This window comes from Gymnoscopelus microlampas, assembly GCF_963454915.1.
Source record: "Gymnoscopelus microlampas genome assembly, chromosome: 17".
In the NCBI taxonomy this organism is placed as follows: domain Eukaryota; kingdom Metazoa; phylum Chordata; class Actinopteri; order Myctophiformes; family Myctophidae; genus Gymnoscopelus; species Gymnoscopelus microlampas.
In genome coordinates this window covers 15,161,406-15,174,016 of record NC_139954.1, presented here as the reverse complement: position 1 = coordinate 15,174,016, position 12,611 = coordinate 15,161,406, and the positions used below count along the sequence as shown (strand labels likewise).

Here is a 12,611-nt window from a genome sequence, read left to right as displayed (position 1 = left end):
CACCACCACTGTCACGGTGTTGCAAGTCATGCGAGTCCAATTTTGGGGTATTTTCACGTTAGTACTTGAAATCGATTGGCTTGCGCTAAACTCGTAAAAGATCCTTTATATGGCTGCAGCTTAGTGACCCTGAGATGCATAACAACCTGTTAACACACTGTTTACTTTTTTTAAAATAAAAACAGGATCGCCATTCAGACAGCAACGCTGTTGGGTCACAGGGTTTGGATTAGGACTGGGCAATTGACAGAAATGATCTAGAAAATTATATTTAGAACCAATAACTGACTTCATCTTGGTCATGACTCATGTAGGTTAATCGAATAATGGAGACGTTATTTAATATAATTATTTAAAAATTACTTATATAACAACGAATTAACACCAAAACATTTGAATAGATTTGATATAATCAGCCAAATCGATTAGTCTGATTAACCACTTGCATTACACAGCAACCGTGCAAAAATTGCTTATCTACAAGCTTACAACGCATCACAATGTGACGCGTTTATGTCTGTCTGTCTGTCTGCTCAAAAGTAGACCATTCCCAGCTGATGGCTCTATAAGCGCATGCATGTCACAAAACAGTACCATATATGGCCAAAAATGCACACAGCTTGAACAACCAGAAAAAGCCAAAGTGAGACTCATGAAGAGTGTGAAAGTTGGATCACAGTTCTTCAGTATGTGTTTCTCTCGGTGAATCTCTTAAACCAACGCTGTACTTGTGACGCACTTTTGTATTTCTAGATGAAGTATTTATATAAGATCACAACTTCCACTTGGCCAAAATGAGGCGTAGAGATCGTTACCACACCAGTCGACATCCACACAAGCAGCCGGCCTGTATAGTGTGTCTTTGCCCAGTGTACATCACATTGTCACTAATTTGTGTTGCTTGGATTGTAGCGTTGTATAATATTTAACTTAGTAAAATAGAAAACTAGTCAGTCTCTCAATTAACCACTTTCAACCTGCCGTCCCCATTTTGGGCATGTCGTAAATTGTAAGATACCATACGATGCAGTAAACAAGGCTTAGAGTGGTTAACACTTCAGTGTCAGGTGCTAATGCACGTCTATTTCTAATGTACACACATGACTTGTGCAGTGGTCATATGGCGTGAACTTGACCGATGCATGAACTGTGTTTGACCCCATGGAGTGGTAGATTAGGGAGATGAAAGTGTGAAAACGCGCTCTAAACTATATTAGGACTCAGATTCAATCTCTTCTCTGTGTCACGCACACGGCCCCAGGAAACCTCGGGCCACACACGACACACAAAGAGTCTGTGTGTGTGTGTTTGTGTGTGTGTGTGTGTGTGTGTGTGTGTGTGTGTGTGTGTGTGTGTGTGTGTGTGTGTGTGTGTGTGTGTGTGTGTGTGTGTGTGTGTGTGTGTGTGTGTGTGTGTGTGTGTGTGTGTGTGTGTGTGTGTGTGTGTGTGTGAAATTATGCAAGAGAGAACTTGAAGTTGTGTTCCAAGTTCCGCCTGATCAATTTAAATTGCATTTCCACGTCACATTTACAGTTGGACTCGAGGCTTATTCAAAGACAGATACAGTGCATCTCCCTCTGACATAATCTACCGACTAGTGCAAATAGTTCTCAACGTGGGGTCCGGGACCCCTAGGGGTCTTTGGGGAGGTTCTGAGGGGTCCCAGGCTAAATGAGTTATAGTTAGCAAACATATGGACTATGCTACGGTCCATTTGGTTCTATTTGAATACCCTGTGAGTTACATTAACGCTGAAAATTTCATACAGCAGATTGCTGTCCCAGAGATTAAAACAAATCATCTGTGGTCGAATGCATATCAAACTGGGGGTCCCCGGACCACATATTGAGAACCAGAGCTCCAGTGCACATACCGTAGAGGTGTGCAGGAGTTCAATGAATGGCCAATCATCAATAACAGCTGAACACCCCAGCACCACTTTCCTACATTCAATATGAATTCCAAATCGTAAAAAAAAAAGACGCCTCATGTACACTCCTGCTTATTTATTTATAAGAAGTATTATTGATCTGCACAATTACAGCATTATGTTGTTTTTCAAGCCCAAGTACAAGAAGAGGTTTGAACGAGGCCAACCACAACCTCGGCCTGCCATGAGTGCACTGGCTGTTAAGAGTCTGTAATTAACACCTCGTTAACTTTACAGCACACAAGAGAGGATACTGTATGTGAGTGCCACCTGTCTAGCGTGTCCCTGTGTGTGTGTGTGTGTGTGTGTGTGTGTGTGTGTGTGTGTGTGTGTGAGTGTGTGTGTGTGTGTGTGTGTGTGTGTGTGTGTGTGTGTGTGTGTGTGTGTGTGTGTGTGTGTGTGTGTATGTGCACGTGTGCCTGTATGTATATGTGCTTGTGTGCCTGCGCGTGTGTATGTGCACGTGTGTCTGTGTGTGCAAAGCTGTGGAAGTGGTACATAAATGAGTCCTTCTCTAGCCATAATGCTGCACACTGAGTCAAAAGCAAGTGGCGATTTATTTTCTTGACTTAAAGGTAGGGTAAGTGATATATATATATATATATATATATATATTTTTTTTTTTTTTTTTTTTTGTTAAAAGGTTAAAGTACTATATTCTGATAGTAATCATTGCTACAGAGCGTTTGTTCGGTCACAGGGGTCTCTCCAGCTCTTTAATGAACAGAACATTTTCAGGTAGGTGACAACATTTAAGCCAATCAGGAGAGAGCACTGAAAATGCATTTTCTGTTTAATAAAGAGCTGGAGAGACGTGGGAGACTCCTTTTACTGAACAAACACTCTATAGCAATGAGTACTATCAGAATATAGAGCTATTTAACACTTATTTTCAAAGTCAATCACTTACCCGAACTTTAAGTAAAAGTAGCAATGCAACAATGTAGAAATACTCTGTTACAAGTCAAATGTCTGTATTCACAATTTTACTGTAGTAAAAGTGCCAAATTAAAAGTAAAGTTAAATATTGCACCTTCAAGTACAGTACTTGAGTAAATGTACTAAGTTACTTTCCACCACTGTGGTAAGGACATCTGGAGCGCCCGCGTGGCTGTGTGCCTCAGGCTGTACTGTACTGTACACCTATTATTTAAACATCACGGATGTCACTAATGACATCTGCTGCCAGTGCTAATGGCCTGGATTATTCTGTCCCTGCTCAACCTTAACTCTCTTTAACTGCTACTGCTGAGTAAAGAAGACTGCAGGAAAATGTGCCTTTAAAAAAAAGGGGGGGAAAAAAACTAAATGACTGATATCAACTCTAACATAATATATGTCATTTAGCAGATGCTTTTTTAGCCAAAGTTTCCACATCTTACACTATGATTTGTCTGTCTGGTAATCCCTCCATGCGGACATTAACTGCAGAGCTCAGACCCAGCCCGGCCAAACTAACACACACAACGTGAGCAAACCTCCAGAAATAGCCACGCAAAATACAGCTGATCAGTGGCTCTCTAAAGTGGGGTCCAGGGACCTCTAAGGGGGTCCTTGAGGGCCTCCCTAGGAATATTAGTTAATATACATGTAGCATCAGAATCAGTTCAACCACTTTAACCCTGTATAGCTCGGCTTTTAGAAATTAGGCGATCTACAAGCTCACAACGCGATGCGTTGTGAGCTTGTAGATCGCCTATTTTCCTGAAATAAACCTGGCACAATATCTTTATATGATATCATAATATCAACTCCACTCACCTTCTGTGTTGTCCTCACAGAGCTGGTTGAAGTTCTCGTAGGAATCCCAGCGGATCAGAGGATCTTGGGTGTTGTAGTCCACAGAGACACTGGGCCCATTCTCCAGGTGATCCACACCTTGACCAATAATGCAAAAGGGTCACAGACAAAAAGCTGTGAATATCCTGCACACAGGGTCACACAGGCCCTTGCACTTCAGCAGATGTATTATGAAGTATTGTCCATAGAGTGGGAAATGCAACAATCTCCTTTTCCATTTTTGAGAAAAGCTTTCTTACAAAGAAAATACAGTAGCTCACCACTATAGAGAATCAAAAGGTTCTATCAAAAGGTTATAAATAAGACTGTTACTCGTGGTAGTCTTCAAAAGAGCGAATTGAGTACTTTTACTCAATTACAATTAGGGCTTATCCAGAGTGACTTACAATAAGCAAGGTAATGACATACATAGAATGCAGAGAGACAGTGTAGTGCCACAAGACGCTAGGATCCCAGGTAAGAAACTAGATCTGCCCTAAATAATATACTATCGAAATGACGTAAATCTGTACGTTGAAACTATATAGGATGACAGGTAAACAATTAACAGAAATCACCTGTTTAAATAACATCAATTTACGCTCAATTTACATTCTTAAGATTGTGGTCAAGAAAGCTAAGTATCAGAGTTGTCTGATAGTTTTACTTGAGTAATATTTCAGTCAAGTAGCAGTACTTAGTAGGATAGTAGTACTCTTTCCGCTCATGCTGCTTTTGCATAAATGTTAAGCGCCACCAGTGCAACACAGGTGTACGTCATCTACAGTGAAACACCTCACCTGCAACCACTGTTGCCAGATTCTGTGAGAGAAACAAGCAAACAGGGCTAGGAAAACAAGCCCAAAAGAAGCAACTATGGGTCACATGAGCACTTTAAACATATACACAAGCTATTTGAAAATAGCAGATCTACAAGCTCATGTGAGCTTGTAGATCTGCTATTTTCAAATAAAATCTTGGGGGGAAATTATAATACGCAGACCTGGCAACACTGCCCGCAACATCCCAGGTAATGATTCTTACCATGTATTTTCTCTGGTCCGAAGGAGAAGACAAACTCCACTTTTCCGTATTCTGGAAATCTGTCATCTGTAGGCGAGAAGCAAAACAAACAATGTGTGAGATTTTTTTTTCTCCTCATTTGACCGTAAACGAGGTTAATTTAGATTAAAAGGCGTGAACCTTGAGCCGCCTTACCCTTGAAGGTCTCATCAAGCTCATCTTTCCCAAAGATGATGCCTAGGTCATGAACCGCACAGGTATGGAACTGAACGCGGAAGATCACGTCCCTGGAGGGCCCGCGGTAGCGCTTGTGGTAACACTTGAGCTAAAAGGGAGAAGGAATCCGGATCGGTATCAACGTCAATGTCGTATCACATGTTTACAGGTGTAAAGAAGTGGGTGCAAGCTCGTTTTTTTTTGTGCGAGCTCCATTGTTTTTGTTGTTTTCAGAAAGAAGAAAAGCAGGGGGGGAGGGAGGGCAGGGAAAGCAATAGGAAAATTCAAACAGTAAAGAAATACATCAAAAAATCTAAAATTTGAAAGTCAAAAATCAACAATATCTATACACATAGCATAGACCAGCAGTACCGTACAGTATATGTACATGAGGTTAGACATAATAAGGTGCGAGGTGGTGACACGACTTTGGTTCCACGGAAGATTAGCAGGAGGTGTGTACAAGAAAGTGTGTGCCATAAAAGCAGCGAATGTTCAAACGGTATCCGGATCTTGCTACAGCGCAGCCATCGCTCCCCAAAAGCCTTATGACGTTTCAATGAGTTTCATGAGGCTGGATTTGATGGAACATTGTGATTAGAAGCTCTTAGTGAGCCGCACAGATTGCCCTTAATCCATTAGGACCGGGAACGCATCTGTGTAATTTTTTGGATTCGTTAGCGTGGCGCGCATTGAATCGTGAACATTTGTAAAATCTATGGGGGGGGGGGGGGGTCCCTGGATCAAATTATTTTCAGATGGGGTCCGCGGCCTAATACATATCATTTTGGGAGGTCCTTGACATGAAAAAGTTTGAGCACCACTGATATATAGCAACATAGGTTTTCTTCAAAAAACTGTTAGGATTTAGAAGATATTTGTAGAATCCCCAGAAGCAATAAGATTTAAGTTACAAATGTTAGCTTTAAAAAAAACATGTATATATTCAAAGATTTGCAGAAACTTTCAAGATTTTTCAAAAATAGCAGATCTACAAGCTGCTGTTTTTTGAATAGCCAAAGAAACCTAAAAATGACACATGCTTTACCCGGTCTTAATGGGTTAAGAGGAATCCAGTGATTTGCGGTACCCCGCGGGCCAAAATCCATCACAAGACAATAGCCAATGCGAGATCCTCTTCGGAACAGGGGACCAAAATGAACAAAATGGGTCATCAAAGGAAAATGATTGTAATGTCAAATTACTTTGACTACAGATTTGACTCAATGCCTCCTCTGTTCCAGGGCCTCTACTCCAGAGACTCTACAGTGAGCACAACATGCATTGTTCTTTGAAACGCTTGGCCAAGAGCATGTCACCTCTGATTCACGGCCGAGGCTCGTTTCACTGCACTGGCCCCGCGCTAGAGAAAGCATTTAAGACTTCTTTATATATAGCCCTGTAAATGTATGGCCCTACGCTCTCCACATGGCATTATTATACAGGCCATTGCTATCCACACCAGAGCCTCATAAAGCACCACTAACAACCACACGGAGGACAATCTTCATTCTCTATATACCCAGTGATTCTCAACCTGTGGGTCAGGACCCAGGGGGGTCCCAAATGATTATATATTTTTTTTTTTTTGGGGGGGGGGGGTCCCCAGATGATTAGCTTAATGTGCAACATTGTTTTTTCACTCAACAGTAAACAAACCAATATACCGTATAACTGTATACAGCTGGTATCTGCACATTTCTAAAGTGACAATTTAAGGACTTTTAAGGCCTTTTTACTATACAAAAAAAGACTTACTGCGTCAAAAAATATGAAAATAGCTCGCAACGTGATGCGTTGAGAGCTTGTAGATCGGCTATTTTCGCAATATTTATCTGTGGAACCGAGTCAACTAAATGTAATGCCTCACCTCCTACAATTCCAAGTGCTTGTCAGGGTGGGGGGTCCCCATGCAGTTCAAATATGATTTTTTTTTGTTGGGGGGGGGGGGGGTCACAGCCTGAAAAGGTTGAGAACCACTGCTCTACCCTACTGGCTATTTTTAGGACTTCATATGTACAGGTACGAAAGGAATATTGAGCTTCAACCCCAAACACTGAACTTAACCACAAACTGTAGGTTCTCTGCTGTACCACAAAACTCACATAATGTCCCCCTCATTCACCAGGTGGGGCAATCATGATGCACCTTAGTGACGTTTTGTTGCAGGGTTCAATTTGCTAAAGGGGGTGGGGGAGAATCCCCCCCCCCCATCCACACACACACACACACACACACACACACACACACACACACACACACACACAGCTTGTGAGCTTGTAGATCTGCAATTTTTGCTACTTGTCGTATGACAAAGTAGATATATAGGGCTTAAGTGGTTAGGAAAATGTCCCCCACTATTTTTTCCCTTTTTGAAAACAAATTTAACCCTTACACTGAACACCATTTGAGTTGTCATGCCACAATACACACTGCACTGTAAACAAACATTAGAAATCCTTTCCTATGTGACCCAGGATGGCTCGTTGGCCTTCCATGAACGTATACCCGCGATGCTGCTTGTGGAGGAGGCTATAACAACGCTAATTCGAGCAAACAATTCAAGCGGGTTGAAGACGGGGGGAAAAGACAGGATCAGTGAAATGTCCTGCAGCTTTACTGCGGCTCTCTGGCATATTTAGATTCTACCTCCCACTGAGTGGGGGAGGAGAGGGGGGGGGGGTGATCCAGGAGACAAACAATGCTTGTGAGCCAAGTTTGGAAAGTAGAAGAGGAGAAAACGCAGCGCGAAGCGATGCGTTTCGAGCTTGTAGATCTGCTACTTTTTATGCTTTTGTGTGACGCTGTAGTATGATCAAATAGGGCGTTAAAATATGGAGAGGTTTCTGCCCGACAGCAACGATATACAATACAGTTCAGGCTGATTGTCGTGCTTTCCGAACGCTAATACTTTGGTACAACCTCCTCCTGCCTGTATTAGAAAAAATACAGCTTCATCAAAACCGATTCCTTGCTTGAACCTCATACTTGGCAAGTTGTTTCCAAGTTCAACGTTTCAACTGTATCCACAACTCATCCATAACATAACATACACCCCTCTCTCTCTCTCTCTCTCTCCTTTTGTGTATGGATGTTCTGTAAATATGCAGTTCCATTTCTTGTTGATCCAGTGGTCCCTTTTTTTCCCCGGCTCTGCGAAATGCATTTCAACATTCCAGATGCGCTTTAAAATAAACTAGAAACCAAACTTGAAACCAAAATGACAAACACTGGACTATGTCATAAGACGCAGCCAAGACTTCAGATCTATGCCCTGTAGATACATAGAAATTGCCCAAAATGATTTCCTTGAAATCTGTTCGTTCCTGGAACAGTGCATTATTTTTCACTTCATCAAGAGGTCAGTTAATCCATTAAGACCGGGAATGCATCTGTGTCATTTTAAAGATTTCTTTGGCTATTCAAAAATAGTAGATATACAAGCTCAGCTCATAGCGCGGATATATCTCTCAAATCTTTGAATGCATGTTTCAAATTGAAAAATGTTAACTCCGATCTATGCTTCTGGGGGTCCCTGGAACATCATATTTTGAGATGGGGGTCCGCAGCCAAATACCTATCATTTTGGGGGTCCTTGACATGGAAAGGTTGGAGCACCACTGACATAGCAACATACTGTTAGGATTAGATTTTCTTTTGCATTTACAGTATGTATTTGGCCGCGGACCCCCATCTCAAAATGTTCTGTTCCAGGGACCCCCAGAAGCAAAGATTTGAGTCACAAATGTTCGCTTTAAAACAATATACATTCAAAGATTTGCACACATTTTCAAGATTTAAAAAAAAACGCAGATCTACAAGCTCATAGCGCGGCACTCGGTGCCGCGCTATGAGCTTGTTTATCTGCTATTTTTTAATAGCCAAAGAAATCTAAAAATGACACAGATGCGATCCCGGATTGAATGGGTTAATAAACCCAATGATTATCCGCAAAACAAACACACGCAGGATGTATGAGCTTTAATGAATGTGGCACTGTGAAAAAACAGAGCAAAATGCTGCCCGCGGGGCACGGCTCACAAGGTGCGCACGCTTTTAGAATAACAAGCATGAGCAGACATCTGCATGGTCAGATGATGCGCTCAGCAGAATCCATTAGCCCCCCCCTGTTAAGACAGAGATACAAGCTCCGGCTCCCAGAAAACACTCACGGATTCAGGGGGGGCCAAGAACGGAATGATGGCCTGCAGCATTAAGTGCTCCCTTTCAGGGTTGCCATGTTCCGCTTATTATAAGCGACTTCGGGCTTCTTTTTCTGTTAAGTTGCTTGTAAATATTTGTAATTGTTTCTAAAGTATAGTTGCTTATTTGGGCTTGCTTCTAAATTGTTTCAGTATTATCTAAACTAGTGTATTTGTCCCTAACCCCCCCATCTGAAAATGTTTAGTGCCAGGGAGCCCCCGTACCAGATTTAAATTGTTAGAATGTTTCAAAAATATTCCAAATATTCCACATTTTTATTTCACGATTTTTTGAAAATAGCAGCCGTACAATTTTCTTGTGAGCTTGTACATCGGCTACTTTCAAATAGCCAATCTACAGTATATGGGTTTAAAGTGCTCATAGGGCCTATACATATAGTCGCTTCTTTTGGGCTTGTTTTCCTAGACGCGGTTGCTCATTTCAATCACAAAATCTGGCAACGCTGCTCCCTCTTTGAAAAACACTGCATGCTGGAGTTATGAGGCCCGAGGACGCATATGGGCGGATAGAGCGCTATGGCCGCCGTGACGCAGCATTAAGCACAAAAGGTGCTGACGCACGCAGCTCGTTGCCTTGAACTCTCCTGGGGGCGTGTGTGCCAAGATAACAATATGTGATGAGAAAAGGAGGTGCAAAGGCAGTCGGCTGAGGTTTTCACTTGGATACGTATAGGCGCACTAATGTAAAAGATGCATTTTCCATTTATGAAACACCTCTCTATAAAAGGTAAAAGAAAAGGCAAAAACCTCTTTCAACTGTCACTGTTACTAACTGTTACTTTTTAAACAAATGTATTGCGGCTAAATTGTGCCTCGTATATCTCCCAACATGGCCTGGAGAGGAAGTATACCTCAGCTGCCATTTTGACATAATATTTTACAGCAAACATATTGTGTGCTAATGAGGGCCGTTAGACCGAAATAATAGGAGCCAAGCCAACAGTCTTCCCACAGTTTTTATAGCCCCATTTATTCTGTGAATGGAAACTATAAAACGGAACAGGACAAGCATACCATACCTGGACACAAAGTGAGCTAAGTAAATAGGATTCCCTCGTTACTAGTACACAAATATAGCCTGCCTGCCTCCTTCCTTCCTTCCTTCCTTCCTCCCTTGTTTCCTTGATTCCTTGCTTCCTTCCTTCCAATTAGATACACTGTACTGTATATTTAACCCATTAACACCGGGAACGCATCTGTGTAACCACTTAAACCATTATTTTATACTTCTACAAGCTCATAGCGCGGCACTCGGTGCCGCGCAATGAGCTTGTAGATCTGCTATTTTTGAAAAATCGTGACAATTTGTGCAAATCTTTGAATGTATATATTTTTAAAGCATTTTGTAGAATCGGAATCACAGCCCTTAATGGGTTAAAAGACAAAATAATGTTGGGTGAATTGTTATAGCCAAATGCGTGCGCTGCTTACCAGAATGTCTCCTTTGAGGAGCAGACCAGGCTCTATGGTGATGCAGATACTTGTCTGGCTGTCGCCCTGAACATTGCTGCAACAACAAAACAACAACAGCATTTTAAATAAATAAATACATAAGCAATTGTCCCTTTATGAAATAGAAACAAGCCTCCCAAAGTAATGAAGACAAATCACTGTAGACGTGTGCATAGTGGAGCTGGGCAACATTGCATAGGTATAGACTGCATAAACAAACAAACAAACAAACAAGTACACAGATAGTAGATAAAAAAATACACACAAAAATCTTCCTCTTACAATAAACAACATGAATGTAATGCTCTGTACAGTAAGTGCCGCGACTCCCCACATGACCAGTCAAACATCATGCCCAGGATGATCAGTCATTAGCAACCCTTCAGTGGGGGTATTAGTGTCTACATGATTGTCTTACTTGGAGACTGGGATCAAAGGCTGGCGAGCGCTAATAGAGGGCATGTGAGAGAGAGAGAGAGAGAGAGGGGGGGGGGGGGGGGGTTGATGAAGGAGCGTGATTTGGGGCCTGAAGGGGGTTGGAAGTCTGGAAAACCCTGTAGGTGTGTACTGATGGTTTCACGTGGTGGTGGTGGGTTCTGTTCTATACTGTGCTGTTAAGCTTACATACCTGTATCAACAATAATACACAGCATGGGAGGATTAAAGGGGGGGGGGTTCTCAGGCAGCCTTAATCCTTAAGCATGCTTTGTTTAACATACATGTCTAACATAATGAGGCTATAACCTGAATGGCCCTGGGTGTAAATGTAGAGAGAGAGGGTAAGATGGAAAATAAGTATGGAGGACGGAAATTGGAAATAGAGCGGTGCTGCCCTACATGTATGTACCCGCTGTACCAACCGGAGGGCACTGCCAGCCCTGAAGCGCTAGCTCTCCTCTCCTCTCCTGTCCTGTCCTCTTCTCCCTTTCCCTATCTGTCCTTCTCTTGTCTCGTCTCCTCTCCTGTCCTGTCCTCCCTTTCCCTATCTGTCCTTCTCTTGTCTCCTCTCCTCTCCCCTCCTCTCCTCTCCACTACAAAAGCCCCCTCAGAATCCATGGATTCTCGTCTGGCCCTGGGCAAGGCGGTGGGTGGGGGGTCCCCTGACAGAGGACATAGGCCCTGGGGCGTACCGCCAAAGAATGCCTGTCTGCCCCCCGCCCCGTTCCACTGGCTCACCGGTTACAAATAACACCAGTACGTTACTGCAGGGTCTGGAGCCCTGCAGCTGCAGTGGAGGCTAGCTAAACACAATAACGTTTGGCAAGCGCACAGTGTAAACCCACAGGAGGGACAGTTTGTGTGTGTGTGCGTGCACGTGTGTGTGTGTGTGTGTGTGTGTGTGTGTGTGTGTGTGTGTGTGTGTGTGTGTGTGTGTGTGTGTGTCAGGAGGGGGTCAGGAGTGTTGGAAGGGGAGGGGATTATAAAGGAAAATAAGGGTTCTTGTTATTGAGCCATTATGGGCTCACGATCACTGGAATCTTGTAAAGGCTGCGTGCGTGTGTGCGTGTGTGTGTGTGTGTGTGTGTGTGTGTGTGTGTGTGTGTGTGTGTGTGTGTGTGTGTGTGTGTGTGTGTGCGCGCGCGCACACACATAACATGCATTTATGTGCTCGCATGTGTTGGTTAGGACTTACTAGATCCCAGACGTGTAGACTGGTTGCATCGCCTGGTAGATTTTGAGAAATGGTCGACAACCTGGGGAACCAGAACACATGCCTGATTTAAAAATAGCAACACAAAGCAAAAAACATGGAGCATCGTGGTAGTTCTGGCGATCCTAACGCTTAAATCTCCGCTGTCTATTTAAGCAGACATAGATGTATTTGTGTGTAATGTGTAATATCTGTGTGCGAGTGCATGCATTTGTTTGTACAATTTTGTTCCTGCAAATGCCTACACCAGTGGTTCTCAAAGTGGGGTCCATGCAGGGAGTTCCTTGAAGGGGTTCCCAATTGACTTTTACAGATGTGTAACTCTGAGAGTGTACAA

General features: G+C 42.9%; 1 protein-coding gene across 11 annotated transcripts in view; it reads right to left on the bottom strand.

Annotated features, from left to right (window-relative positions):
• Window positions 1-12,611, bottom strand: part of tns1b (tensin 1b) — a 303,232-nt gene that overhangs the window by 75,297 nt on the left and 215,324 nt on the right. For 8 of the 11 annotated variants that reach the window (XM_084085472.1, XM_084085476.1, XM_084085477.1 and 5 more), the window contains 5 exons: window positions 12,257-12,317; window positions 10,603-10,678; window positions 4,928-5,057; window positions 4,756-4,819; window positions 3,692-3,816 (listed from right to left, as the gene is read on the bottom strand). In XM_084085472.1, the coding sequence (XP_083941598.1) occupies window positions 3,692-3,816; window positions 4,756-4,819; window positions 4,928-5,057; window positions 10,603-10,678; window positions 12,257-12,317 (456 nt within the window). Of the gene's footprint in view, window positions 1-3,691; window positions 3,817-4,753; window positions 4,820-4,927; window positions 5,058-10,602; window positions 10,679-12,256; window positions 12,318-12,611 lie in introns of all 11 variants that reach the window. The other 3 variants (XM_084085475.1, XM_084085482.1, XM_084085474.1) reach the window with 1 other exon arrangement.